The sequence below is a fragment of the Pipra filicauda genome, unplaced genomic scaffold, assembly GCF_003945595.2.
Source record: "Pipra filicauda isolate LSUMZ 115617 unplaced genomic scaffold, ASM394559v2 scaffold47_size6085603_pilon, whole genome shotgun sequence".
Taxonomy (NCBI): domain Eukaryota; kingdom Metazoa; phylum Chordata; class Aves; order Passeriformes; family Pipridae; genus Pipra; species Pipra filicauda.
Genome location: NW_024104620.1, coordinates 1,299,499 through 1,313,297, shown reverse-complemented (window position 1 = coordinate 1,313,297; position 13,799 = coordinate 1,299,499). Strand labels below are relative to the sequence as shown.

Below are 13,799 nucleotides of genomic sequence, written 5' to 3'. Positions count from 1 at the left end.
AATTCAGCACTTTTAGTTTTCATTTACGCCCAAATCAAAGGAGTTTGTGATTTTTTCCTCCTCTGTGGTGTGGAAAAAAGAAAATCAATTTCAACCTTCGCTAAGGTTCTCGAAAACCTTCGCTGGCATTAAACCAAGAAAACCTAGACCTGTCTAAAACTTTGTAGCTGGCAAAGGGATGGGATCCATTTTATTTTAAGTGCAAAATATGAATTCAGAGTCAGGGCAGTAATTATGACAGAACAGACAGAAAGTTGCATCAATTCCCAGTGTCTGCTCTGCGGGCAGTATGGAAACCCCTACAGAAACAGATCCTTCACCACTACTCCACTACTTCAAAAACTGCTGAAAAATCACTTTCTCTGAAAAGAGCGAAAACACTTATCAAGCCTCTGAAGTTTCTCCTTCTCTTGATTATCTATTTATAGCCCAATCCTCAAAACTGCTCAACTTTAATCCTAATTTACTCATGAGAAAACTGAGGATGAAGAGTGATTTACTACAGACAGGTTGGTAAGGGAGCCCTAAGGGAGTGAGGAACTGAATCTGGAAATGCCCGATTTCCTGCACTAACTGGATGACATCTCAGATTAAAATCAGCTCCTGAAAAGTTCAGATAAAGACATTTCAGGATGAAGTCATCAAAAAAAGCAGCACCATAAAATTCTGCCTGTAAAATGAGGAAAAGAGGAGATATTAGGAAATCAGCAGGGTATTCTTGCTATAAAGATATCTGGATGCTCCACTTTCCCTCACCATGGCCTTTACTGTATCTAGCCTTTTGCTGGACTTTACAAAATGCTCCCAGTAAATCCCTTACATTCTTCTAATGGGTAATTAAATATTCAAAGTCAGACACTGCTTTATTTCAAATTCTTAAGTGCAATGAGTGGAAAATGCCTTGTTTAAAAAGTTAATTGAGGCGAGCTCTCTCAAACCCCAGTCATTACGGCTCACTCTGACAGAACTAACATGTTGCTCAGCAAGGTTTATTAATTCATATTTATGAGCAGTAAGTGGCTTTATTTTCTGTGAGATTGGTGCAGGCATTAGAAACACCAAGTTGTAACATGGTAAAGCAAGAGTGCTCTTTCACAGAGGTTAAAATACCAAGGTGGCATCATTCAACGTGAGAAAATAAGGGAGAACATGCAGCTCCTGGCCCCAAACTTGCGTCCCTGGTTTTACTGTCACTACAGCCTCTGAGGAGCGGGACACAGCACAAAGTATAGCCCTGCAGGTACTGGGCATTTATTTCTACCTGAAACACTCAGGCAAGACAATTTAGTCTCAGACCTATACAAAAATTTGAGCTGTTAAATTGGGAATGGGGGATATGAGAATACAATCACAAATGGCCAGTTCCTCTGGCTCTGCTTTTTTATTTTATTTTTTAATTCTATTTTGTCACTATCAAGAAAATATTGAATCCAGATGAGATATTGACAAATGCTTTATTACTATGTTGTCAAATATGGGGGTCTAATGCAAGGCAGAAACTCATTAGTGAGAGTTTCAGTGCATTTTACAGATTTCAGGAGTTGAAGGTGCTGCAGCTGCTGCTGCCTCCCTGTCACAAAGCCAGACAAGCATAGCAAATTTAAGTAGGTATAAATAAATCAATGTCCCTTGTTTCTGAAACAGCACATTTTGCTGCAGTTTCAGGGGTAACAAACAAATGTGGCACCTCTCTGGATGAATCTGTTATGTAGTAATAATGTTGGATCCAGTTTTGAAGAGGGGAAGGGGGAAAAAAGCTGATTGATGTAGAACAACATCAAAGCCCTTTTTACTAAATGAGAACAATAAGATGAAGACAGATTGCAACACCAACCTGAGCCTTTGTAGAGGTCCATGTTAGCAGGGCATGACAAGCAGAAAGGAAAGAAAATTATATATTCATTAGTTTAGCTGCTATATGATAATATTGCAAAATAAATAAAAAAAAAAGGGAAGAAAACCTACTTAAAACTGCCACAATGTAAGGCTGCATTCAATTCTTCGATTTCCCCATCTTTCAAAAAAAAAATTAAAAAAAAAGAATCCCTCAAGCAGAAATCAGGCGTTTCTTTATGAGTGAATGAAAAGCAATGACTATGCTGAAGAATAAAGCACAGTTCATTCAGCTCCATCCAGCAATCCTCTGAAGTTCATAACTGTCTCTCACAATCAAAGTTTAGGATAACAAAAACTAATAAAAAAAGCTGTTAAACTTAACCTGAGATCTGGTAAGACACCCCACAATTACGGACTATCAATCATAACAGATACAAAAGGTTTTCAGACATTTAAATCATAATTGGGTGGTTCTGTCATTAGTAAAGCCTAAAGGTTCCATGCTCCCACTGCTCTCATCTGACTGCAACACCCAGCAAAGCCCACACAGATGTGCACCAGGAGCCAACCAGGCCTGGAGAACATGGGGCTCCTGAGCGAGTCTGCCCAGCCAGCCGGTGCTCCCAGACCAAATCACAGCCTTCCAGCAGGTCAAAAACCTCCTCCGGCGGGATATGAGCAAGTAATTACTAGATCCAGAAGCCAAGTCATCTGTCACATGAAATGAAATAAATGCCAGCACTAAACACAAACAGTCCCACAGAAGCACTTTCTTTGTGGGCATCTGGACAATAGGCAATTTAAAGAAAAGACCATCAGAGCTTCCTGCTAAGTTAAAAATGATGCCTCGGAGACAAAGTTTCAGGCCTAGTCTTTCTTTTAAGAGATTTTAAATCATTTCAAGGTCTAAAAGCTTCAAATTGATATTTTATCAGTTTATTTTCATGTCTTAAGCAACAATGAATTAGCGCGACAAGAGCAGTCAGGTTTGTCCTTACCATCGTATGATCTTGAACTGACAATTTTTCCACACGAGATTTAAAACCAGTTAGCTGACAAGAACAATTTGATTGATGGCACTGTAGACAAGAGATAGAAGAGACTGGGAAGTGCCAGGCAGTTGAAAGTTATGTTTTTTGAAACACGCTTCTCTGAGGCTACACCAAGGGCTGGAAGCAGAGAGAACTGCAAACCGCTCCTGAGGCTTCCTGCAGTCACAGCAAGAAACAGTCCAGTTTATGTTCCTGCAAAAGCAGCAACAGAAATGCAAACCGGCTCAAAACCTGATTGTTTTGTTAGGATGAGACTGTCACTCTCCCCCCAGTCCACTCAGCAGGAAGTCTCATTCCTCCTCAGCTGCATCCAGACAGAAGCAGATGCTCGCAGGGAGAGCGGGACAGGCGCTGATGGATGAGTGATAGATCCCACAGCTTCAGAGCTCAGAAAGATCACCCACAGCCTGATTAGTAACTGGAGCTGGAAAAATTTCCCTAGAAGAGCAAGTTCCTGCAGAAGTCAGCATATTTGACAGCCTGTTGCATCGCCTGTTTGTGGTAGCTGTCTTTCTGCCAAGACAGGCAGACGTTAGTACTGCGCTTAGACTCGGCATTAACTGGAGCGATTTTCTGCGTATAATTACAGGTAAGGCAGGTCTCCCAGCAGTGCTGCACAGGTCAGCCTCGGGACCAGGCAGAGGAATTCACAGATCTGAAGGCAGCTACAACCACACTGCTGCACACTTAGAAATCCTACAGTTGTTACAATCTGACAGTTTTTATTGGTATTTCTTGTAGGCGGGTCCAGACAGAAAAGATTTAGGCACAGAAGAGCCAAGTTTTCTTTCCCAAATGCATACATTCAAGAAAAGTGATGTGCTGCAGAGAGAAACCAAGCTTCTACCTGCAAGAACATCCATATTTAATCAACTAAAAGCTCCCTTGAGCCAAAAGTTAAATTCTACCCAACCTATTTCAAACATCAGAGTGCACACATACTGTCCCTGAGCCAAAAGATAAGAGGGAAGTGCTTGCGAGTCACTACCTTGTGGGGTAGCTGATGTCTCTGTAGTTCTGGATATCTCTCTTCTGTTCCTTTCTGTCAGAGCAGGGAATATGTATTCTCAGATTCCTACATTTCTATCACTGACCCGTAGTCTGAGGTTAAATGCTTTACATGGACCTGTACAAATCCACGCGAATCGATGGAAAGTCTTCTACTAATTCCACTGGGTCATGCTGTGGCAAGCAAGGAATATCTAGACATTTATAGGCACATCACTAAAATTTAGAGGAAAAAAAAAAAGTATTGATCATGGTGAATTTTTGCTGCAGTATGTATTTATTAAGAATGTACATCAATACTGCCTATATACTGCTGATTAATGAGAAGCTATATAAAAACCAAATAGATGGTTTTTTGAATAAATCTGACAAGGAAAACATCCCTACCCATAGCAGGAGTGTTGGACTAGCTAATATTTAAGGTCCCTTGCAATCCATAGCATTCTATGATTCTCTGAAGGAATAACTGCATAACTCTTCGTGCACATATGCCCATGCACTGCAAACATCAGATCTAGCACATGGTTATGTTTTCTTGGTTTTAAGGAGTTTATAAGTGTCTGACTACTGGAACCCTACCAGAATCATGCACCAGTAGGTACTTCACCCTGTAACAGCCACCACCAGCACACCAAGTCGTGCTCTGTACCACTGCAGCGTTCAGTGGGGATGTCAGGCCACGAGTGATTCAGCAATTCTCACACCTCAGCCGTTCCCCAGAGCACCACCTTCATGCATCCACGATTCTGGAAATAATGGAGTGAAAAAGGCTGTTTCCCAAAACAATAAGTAAAGGGAGCAAATAGAAAGAAAATGCATATGGAGGCTACACAACACAGCTGTGCTTTGCAGCGTGTCGTACACACAAACCACTCTACCTGAAACCTTTTAGAGAATTAAATAATGCAACACAGCAAACAGCATGTGATAGAAATTAGAGGACACAGTAACTTAAAGATCATGCAAATGGTCTAAAAGAAAGTAATCACTCAGCCCATAGGAGATGAGAAAGAGAGGAAAATTAAAAGGCATGAGACAAGAACCTGAAGTTGAATGACAGATCTGAAATGAACTGAAGAGCCCAAGAAATAAAGGGAAACACTGTTATCTATCGCAGGAGCCACACAGAGAAAGCCCAACACTAAAAATATTCAATTTACAATAGAGGGAATGGCAGGAAATGGAAGATCACCAATGGGGTGAAGGGAAAGAAAGGTGAGATAAACCTTTTATGATGAGCATTGACTCAGAAAGTTTGGCCAACAAGGAGGGAAAACTTGAAGAGACACTTGAAGTGATTTATGTGTCGATGGGGTTATTTAGGAATGAAGGAGACAAGATACTGAGTATCCTTTGGAAGATGAAATGCGAGACAGATGGAGGAGGAAAGGGATAAAAAACAGTGACCTGCACAGCAGTCAAATAAACTTTTATTCTTGGGAAACTATTTTCCTACAGACATTATCTATAAGTAGCAGAAAATAACAAGGAGATGAGTAGCAGGCAGCACGGGCTTGTCAAGAACAACCTGTGTGAAATCATTCTGATGTTCTTGGGTAACAGGATAACAGATGCTGTGGATAGGGATGAAATGGCAGGTATTCTGTTGACCTTAGTAAGCCTTTCACACTACCGTTCAGGCTAAGGAAATACAGCCTGGATTAATCTAATACTCTGTAAGTACAATGCTGGAAAATCAAATTCTGAATAGTAATAGTGTAAAATGGGCAAGAAACCTCACAGATGTCTCTGCAGAGCTTTATGTTCTATATCCAGTCATATTACTTGTTTTCATTAATTTGGGGCTGATGGACTGAAAATGATTCTTACTGACTCTGTGGATGCTGCCAAGGTGAGAGGGACAGTGAGGCAATTGGAGGACAGGAAGAGAATTCAAAGTGGGCTTTATGAATTGGTGAAATGGAATGAAAAAATAGGTTGAGAGAGAAGTACAGAACTACAGTGACAAGAGACTGACCAGACAACAGCATGAACACAGGATGAGAAACAAATGGCCCCTCTGTGGTACCACTGTCCTGGATCCAGAGAACCATAAAGAGAATGTGATTCAATAGTATTGTAAAATGAGACAAAAGCATATTTTGTAAAAACTCTGAGGTACCACTTGAGCCATGGCATAGATTCAGCTCAGGAAGCACGTCCAGATGCATGCACCCAACCCCATGAGACATCTGCAGGATTTGAACCCACTGAGAGGCGACTGATGACAGTAACACTATTAAGACCAGAATCAAATTGCCAAGGTGAGTGGTGGCATTTCCTCTGTTGCTTTACAGGCAAACATTTAAAACACCAGTATAATTAGTGACAAACTATATGATGGTAGGTCTGTCAACAAAGCATGGTATCACTGTCAGATAAAATAGCAATACTGAGCCGTAAAAAGAAATAACTCTGCTGCATCATACCAGATGCAGAGTAGCAAAAAGACACCTGAGAGAGCTTTAAAGAGATCTTCCAGCAGCTTGAAACCATCTATCTGCAGCATCACTGAGCTCTGTGCTGGCTTATTCACTGCTGCCTTGAATAAATCACAGACTACCAGATTGTGTTTTGGAAACCAGAGGCTCTTATACCTCATACAGGAATAGGATGGAGGAATTGATATTAAATATTAACAGCACTGTTGTAACGCTGCCTACAGTCCTAGCTCCTCATTGTAGAAGCAACATTGATAATGACAGAGTGGTTAAAGGAAACCCAGAAAAATAATTCGAGATCCGAAAATCTTGCCTAAAAGTAACAAAATGAAGGAACCTACCTCCTTGGTTTAGATGAGAGGTGGGGAAGAGGAGACTCAATCATTTTTGAGAGTATACAAAGCAGATTTCTCTTAGAAAAGCTCCTTTTAAACTAGCAAGTAAAGAGATATCTTCCCAAGGCTGAGAGCTGTAGTTAGACAAATTCATACTCAAGTTTTAAAAAAGGGGAATTTTTTAAGCATGAAGAAAATTAACTACTGGATCAGTTTATTCAGGATAATTCAGCCAAAGTGTTTGGCAAGGTGGGTGCCTATCTACAGACCTCGACAGGTAGGCATGGATTTGCCTGCAGTCAAGGAGCTTATGCTACACAAGAGGTCAAAGCAGATCATCACCTTCATCATCATCATGATCTTGTCTCAGAATCTCTGAATGAGGAATTCCACAGAAGACTTCTAAATCATACATTAATCATTAAATGAGCACCACTTTTACTAAACTACACTATACACTTTAAATATAAATTGTAGATTGAAGGGATGCTTGGGTGGATTTCACATGCATTTTGAGAGGTGGTCAAAAAAACATAGCTCTACATTATAGATCAGCAGCACACTGCAGTTAAGCCAGTCCATGTATCATCCCCTAAATGTTGATCCCCCAAAGAAGACAATATTTTATTTACTGCATCAGCTCTAGCTACTAAATTTTAAGCAAGAGAGGAACTGAAATTCAGCAGGAGAATACACTTTTTAGCAAGGTCATAATGGCACCAGTAGCGTGCAGGATGGAGGAGGGAAAAAAAAGCAATTATTTAAATAAAGCAAACACACTCTTGGCTGCATCTGTTCATCAGTGACTTCTGCCATTTCTCAACTGTAATTCTGGGGTGAGTAAAATAGATGGAATACTTGGAAATGCAAGTTGGAGTCTTCCTGGGTAGAGGCTTCCAGGTTTTTGGTTTGCTTCTGAGACAGCTGCTTGTGCTGGTTTTTATTACAAGGACCCCTGGCTTAGCAACACATCCCTGACCCTCCTGCGGGTCAGCGCACAGCACCTGGCACATGGACAAATATATGCATGTATGCATGGACGTCACTAAGAATAAATATGAGCTGATTGACAGAAAAGTGAAAAGAAAGAAAACAGAAAAAGAACAACTGGCAAAGAAGGGCAAATATTCATTGTACAGAAATGCATTGCAGGGAAAACAAGAAAAAGAGGAGAAATGCGGTAACAAGGAATACTGGCAGTGACACAGAAAGGGATAAAAGCAACAAAAAGACAAAGGGAAACACTAGAGGAAGAGGCTCACTGTGTTTTACAAAGGCTTAGCAAAGTAAAACACAAAGGAAAACATGTCTGAGGCAGCACAGAGGCGCACAGAGAGGCAGTGACAAAGTTATTTGCAATAGGGAATACATGGAACCCTGCTGGGCTCGACTTCGGCTGTTTCTTTGTGGTTTGGCAAGTCCTGTAACAGCATCTGGTCATGTGAGACAAGTGCAATGGATCAGAATAGTTGGGAAAGCAGCAATGTTTAAAAGGATAGTGCCTTTATACCCATCAACTGACAGTTTGATAGTGACCTTAGTGCCACCATTTGCTCTACATACAAATAGGCAACACTCCCATGGTTATTTTCAGCTTGTTTTACAAAGCCACTTTTGGAAATCTTTGTTTTCAGCCAGCAATGCTGGTGTTAGAATCAGACTCCATTCGCTTCATATCAAAGCCTCTCCCACAGTGCAGCTGCACACCAGCATGTAGGGTCCAGAGACATACATTTCACAGTCATGGAATCAGATAATATGAGCTCGGTAAGGAACTCAAGGATCATCAGGTCCAACTTTTCAAGGCAAAAGCACGGTCTAGACAAGGTAGCCCAGCACCCTGTCCAGCATCTTGAAGCACTGAGGAAGCCACCACTTCTCTGGGGAGGTTATTTCAAAGGCTGATTGTTCTCATTGTGAGAAATGTTCCTTGTGTCCAGCTGCAAGGATTAACACGTACCTCTTACCTGTCATCTCTTCCACAGGACTCCTTGTAAAAAGGGAGTCTCCATCTTTGTAGCCACTCCTAAAATACTGGGACATGGTGATAATGTCTCCATGGTTGCTTTTGGCCTGCTGAGCAAACAGATCATACCAATCCTCCTTGCCCATGTATGCTGAGCAGGGAAACAAGCCACATTTCACTGCCTTTTCATTTAGACTTAGAGGGGAACACTAGGCAGTAAGAAAAGTAGCTGCTCACTCAGAGACATTTAAAAATACTTAAGCATAGCAGCAAATCCCCTTCCATGTTTATTATATGGACACCAGACAGTTTGCAAGTGACATTTTTAACTGTTGACAAAGCTAGAATGAAGGACTGACATAGAATAGATTGCTGCAGATGGGTATAGAGAAACACACCCTGGTATAGATCACTAAAAAATCCACTGCATTTGGCATAAGTAATAGTTGGATTTTTGTTTGGTTTGGGTTATTTTGGATTGTTGAATAAAACAATCCAGCTGCCTTCTGTTACCTTCTGTTATATCAACAAAAATAATCAGAGAGGAAAAGTGCCAAACAAATTCCTTCTTTTGCACCACAGAGATGAAAAAATAATCAACTGAGTAACAATGTTATTTGTGCTTGTGCATGTTTACACAAGGAAATATTTTTCTTAATAAAAACAGAAGACATTACAATTTTGAAGAAAACAGAAACCTGAGGTAGCATGTTTCCCTTCTAAATACAGCGAAAGATGCTTCTCAAGGACAACGCCTGACTTTCTAACTCAGGCAGCTGCTGGACACCAATGAAACCAAAACACGTTTATCGCCGTGACGGTCAGCAAAACTCAGGATATTCAAAAAAAACAACCCAAACCACAAAATTTAGGTCTCTCTGTTCCTGCCTGGCTTCCTCGTGCACTGGTCTGAGGGCTCTGGAGCATGGCATGCTCCTGTTAAACACAAGGAATGCAATCAGGTAGCACTGCCAGCAAAACTGCCCTTCATGAATATCTCAGACTTGACGTCTCCCACACAAAAGGAAAGAGGATTTCTCTTCCTCACTCATCCAGAGAAAACAATTACAGCTGCACCTGAGCACTGCAGAGTGAAAACAAAGCAATTAAGGAAAAAGCCTTATCACACACTGGGCAGGAGCTACATGGTTTCACACAACACACAAAAGCATCAGAAACCATGCCCACTGCTGGCACTTGGGATTTCCACACAAAACTGGGAATGTTTTGGGTGGAAATCCCATAAACACCACATCTCTGGTGCAGAAAGACATCAGAGCTGCCCAGGGCTGTAATTGCAGACTTTTGGGGGCAAAACTAGCAGCAACTCGGAGATATTGGGATGTACAGAAGAGCATGAGGGACCACAGCGTTCACCTGGTCAACTTGAGAAAAAGGCACCTCAACGCTCCTGCCTGTTTACTGGAAAATTTGCTTTGATGCTTTTCAAAAATTTTAGTCTTCACGTTTTTTGCATTCCCGGCATCAAAAAGACACATCACCAGTGGGAAGGACTGGGGCAGAGAAAATGCTGGTAAATGAGCCCAGGGCAGAGAAAATGCCAGCAACTGATGCTATTTTAATGGCTGTGCTTTTAAGACCTCCTGGGGATGAGGTTAGATGCCACAGTGGGTAAAATACACCTTTCCTTGGGGAAGAATTATGGGAGGCTTAAAGAAAATTAGGTGAGGCACTGAAGGAAGCCCCTGACAGTCTCTGGCACAGGTATGTACAATGTCAGCTCTAAAATACTGAGAATCAAACAGAATGCAGTAAGACAAGATTATCTTTGCTAGTAATATATGCCGACTTCTTCACAGCACATCTACTCATAAAAAATGACATTTTTAACAATTCTGATTTTAAGAATGCATGCTTTTTTGGGGGATTAGCCCCCTCAGACTGCATGCTTCCAGAAGCCTATGTTTCTTGGTTTTCCCAAAGCAATGTGCTACTAAGCATTCAGACTTTGCTCTCACCTATTGTCTTGTTTGGGTTGTTTTCTTCGTGAAATCCCATTTAAATCTGCTCTGTGTGCAGTAGGAACAAACATATCTTGGGATAAGTCATGGGCCGTTGGACTGTACTCAGCACAGCTCAGCAAGTGAACATGGTGCAGCTTTACCCACACGCCACGGCACGGCACCAAACCACCACCACCAAGAAGCAGAGCCTTCACCAATGCAATCCCCCCATTTCATCCCTACAGATGACATTGCACTGCACCCCAAACGTGCCAAAATGCAGACACAGCAATAGCTGAAAGAGGATGTAAAGTCCTTCTCCAGTGAGGTCGTGTTCTCCACCAGGCTGGCACAGCAGCAGAGAGGCAAACACTCGTCCCATATGGCAGAAATAGCAGGGCCATTCCCACACACACTTTACAGCATGAACACAGTTATTCCTCTTCTCCATAGCTCCACTTCATCAGCAGAATTACACACAGCAGTAATCCACACCCAGGCCTCTGTTGGCACCTAACGAACTTGAGAAATTCTTGAAGGAAGAACTAGTTTGGTCCTGTTTCAATAGCTCTTTCCATCAGAGGAGGGTATTGTGGCATTGGTCGATTAGCTAGGAAGATTTTTTCCTTAAAGTCAGCCTCTATCTCCACTCTTTTAATTCCACCCCATTACCCTTGTTACACCCGTGGGCACCACGTTGTGGCATCTTTCTTTTATATTTATACCCTTTATGTGTTTGGGAACTGTTATGAACCCTGCAGACACTGCTCAGCCCCACATGCCCTTTCACAGCAGTATTTGGCTCTTCCCATTCCCCCAGCAGCGGGGTGATACAGCTGTGTTAACTACAGCCCAAACTCCCATTCAGAAGCAGCCTGGGAAGCACAGAGAAGCTGTATGGCCCCAGCTCACACAAACCCTTGAAGTCTTTAGCATAAACACACACAGATTTAATTCAGACTTTGATGGAAAACAGGATCATACCATTCAAACATCACATTGCTTGCTCTCCCCTGGCTTCTTGGCCCATTTACTGCACTCTTCCCAGGCATTAGAGGGGAAGAAAAGCTCTCTATCTATGTTTATTACGCAATTCAGTTTTATATCAGTGTATTTAACTTTGTTTATGCTGAACTCCACTGGCTTAGCAATGAACCATTGAGCAGAGTCTTAGGGGATTACGTTCAGTATTTTCTCTTAATTAGGCCGCACTGGCTCCTAGGATGCTCCATGCTGCTTTTATCTGCAGCCTCTCACAGACTGGAATTGTGTATCTCAATATTGTAAAACTGTTTTTACTCTTCTCTGAGATAAACCTAAGGAGATTAGACTGGTCGGCTTCTCTCAGGTTGCTGCAGATTATCACCAACAACCTCACTGCTCCTGTGTACATGTCCCTTATCTCCTTCCAACACTTTCCAGTTCTGAATGCTTCTGATTACATGATAGAGCCTGAAAAATAGCCAGGGTCTCCCTCAGTGATTTGCTCTTTATGGAAATGCACTTATTTTCTTATTCCTCCCTTCACCCGTTCCTTCTTCAACAGATCATTTGGGACAATAATCTGAAAGCATTTATTGCAGTCAGGCTGGTTTTCCAGAATCACTTGGTCTGCCAACTATGAAGATTAATGGCAGCATTGGATTTCAGAAAGCTGGAGGCAAGGGAACATCCAAGCTTTCCTGAAAGTCATAAGAAATCCAAGGACTAACTTCTACTGCCTGACTCTCCTTAGGCTGCAGTGCATTTCTCTGTAGAGATTATGATTATTTAATATGAACATTAAGAACAACGTGAGGCTATAAGTCATCTCGGAACCTTTAATCACACTCTCAGACGTGACCAAGCAGTGAGAATCTAAGTGTCAGTGGGACTTCACCCTGTGGACACCTCTGTGCCCAAACCACTGTCACCCTGCCTGAGTTCCCACATCAGGAAGGTAATCTGGATGATCGGTATTTTAATAATGTTAAATCTTTATTCAAAACCTTCACCCTTGTATATGTAGGGCATGGAAGTTCCTGCAGGAGAAGTAGGTCAATGAGCTGGCCTTCAGTTCAGTGGGAGGTAATTTCTGAGAGCAGACACCACAACATGAGGCAGGGGATTTATGGCTATCTCAGGACAATGTAAGCCACTGATGGAGCCTGCCAAGATCAGCTGGGGGAGATCCCAGCCTCTGGCACAGTGGCAGTGGAGCTGTCAGGTATCAATTCACATCAGCAGGCAAGGACTGAGAGAGCTCAGTCACCAAGTGAGCCCAGGATCCATGGGGATCAAGGGTCATCCTGAATTATTTATTTGGTTCAACAGGTGATCTTTGGTCTTTAGATTATCTAATTCCACTCAGCCACCTCCATAATATATCTTTTTTTTTTCTTTTTAATCTTCTGTCCCACTCTCCCAGTGAAAATTAATTTTCTTTCTTCTTCCTTTGCTCAGCCATGTGCTGAATCCTGGATGACTGTCCTTTCTTAGAGGAATATATAATAGGTGTCCATTTTCCCAGTGGCAAGATCTAATAAATGCCCAGCTTAGAATCACAAGTACTAGAGATAAAACATTCTTGAATAATGTCAATATAACTTTCCAACTAGTTCAATACAGTATTAGTTCCAGTATGACAATGTCTTATTTTCAAACAGTTATTTATAGGGCTTTCATCAAGCTACCTGGGATTTATCTTTTTTTACTTTGTGTAGCTCTTTTCTCCTTAATATTCAGCCTAAAACACCTCTGAAATCAGAGCTGAAAAACCTCCTGGTTAATTTGATGTTTCAAGTGTCAGTACAATTTCCAGAAAGTACAAGAACTACAGAGGTCAAAAGAATCATTCCAACTTACACCTCAGTGCTCATTCACGGTGAGTTTCAAGATAACCTTTGAGGACAAAACATTCTAGCCTCAGCTTCAATAAATGTAGCTTTCAATTTGGGTGGCCACTCATGATTACCTGAGCTCCTGTTTGAACAGCTTAAGCGACCATCAACGTGGTACTGGATGCTGCTCAACAGTCTGCTCCTGGCAGTGGCAATAGTCTGGTCCTGGTTGTGCAGTGGTTTACAACACCCCTTTCCCATTCTGAGTGCACACCCCACCAGCAATACACCCCCCCAGGAGTAAAGAGCTAACAGCTCAAGACTGGTGGGTCTACAAACCCTCTCTAGATAGTCACCTACAGCACATCACTGATATGC

The 13,799-nt window shown here is 41.9% G+C and overlaps 1 protein-coding gene across 5 annotated transcripts in view; it reads right to left on the bottom strand.

Moving 5' to 3' along the window:
- The window catches only part of THSD7B (thrombospondin type 1 domain containing 7B), a 309,193-nt gene that overhangs the window by 41,030 nt on the left and 254,364 nt on the right, over positions 1-13,799 (bottom strand). For 4 of the 5 annotated variants that reach the window (XM_027748995.2, XM_027748994.2, XM_027748993.2 and 1 more), the window contains exon 17: positions 1,835-1,840. The exons of the other annotated variant lie outside the window; for it this stretch is intronic. In XM_027748995.2, coding sequence (XP_027604796.2) covers positions 1,835-1,840 — 6 coding nt within the window. The remainder of the gene's footprint in view (positions 1-1,834; positions 1,841-13,799) is intronic. 5 annotated transcript variants of the gene reach the window in all.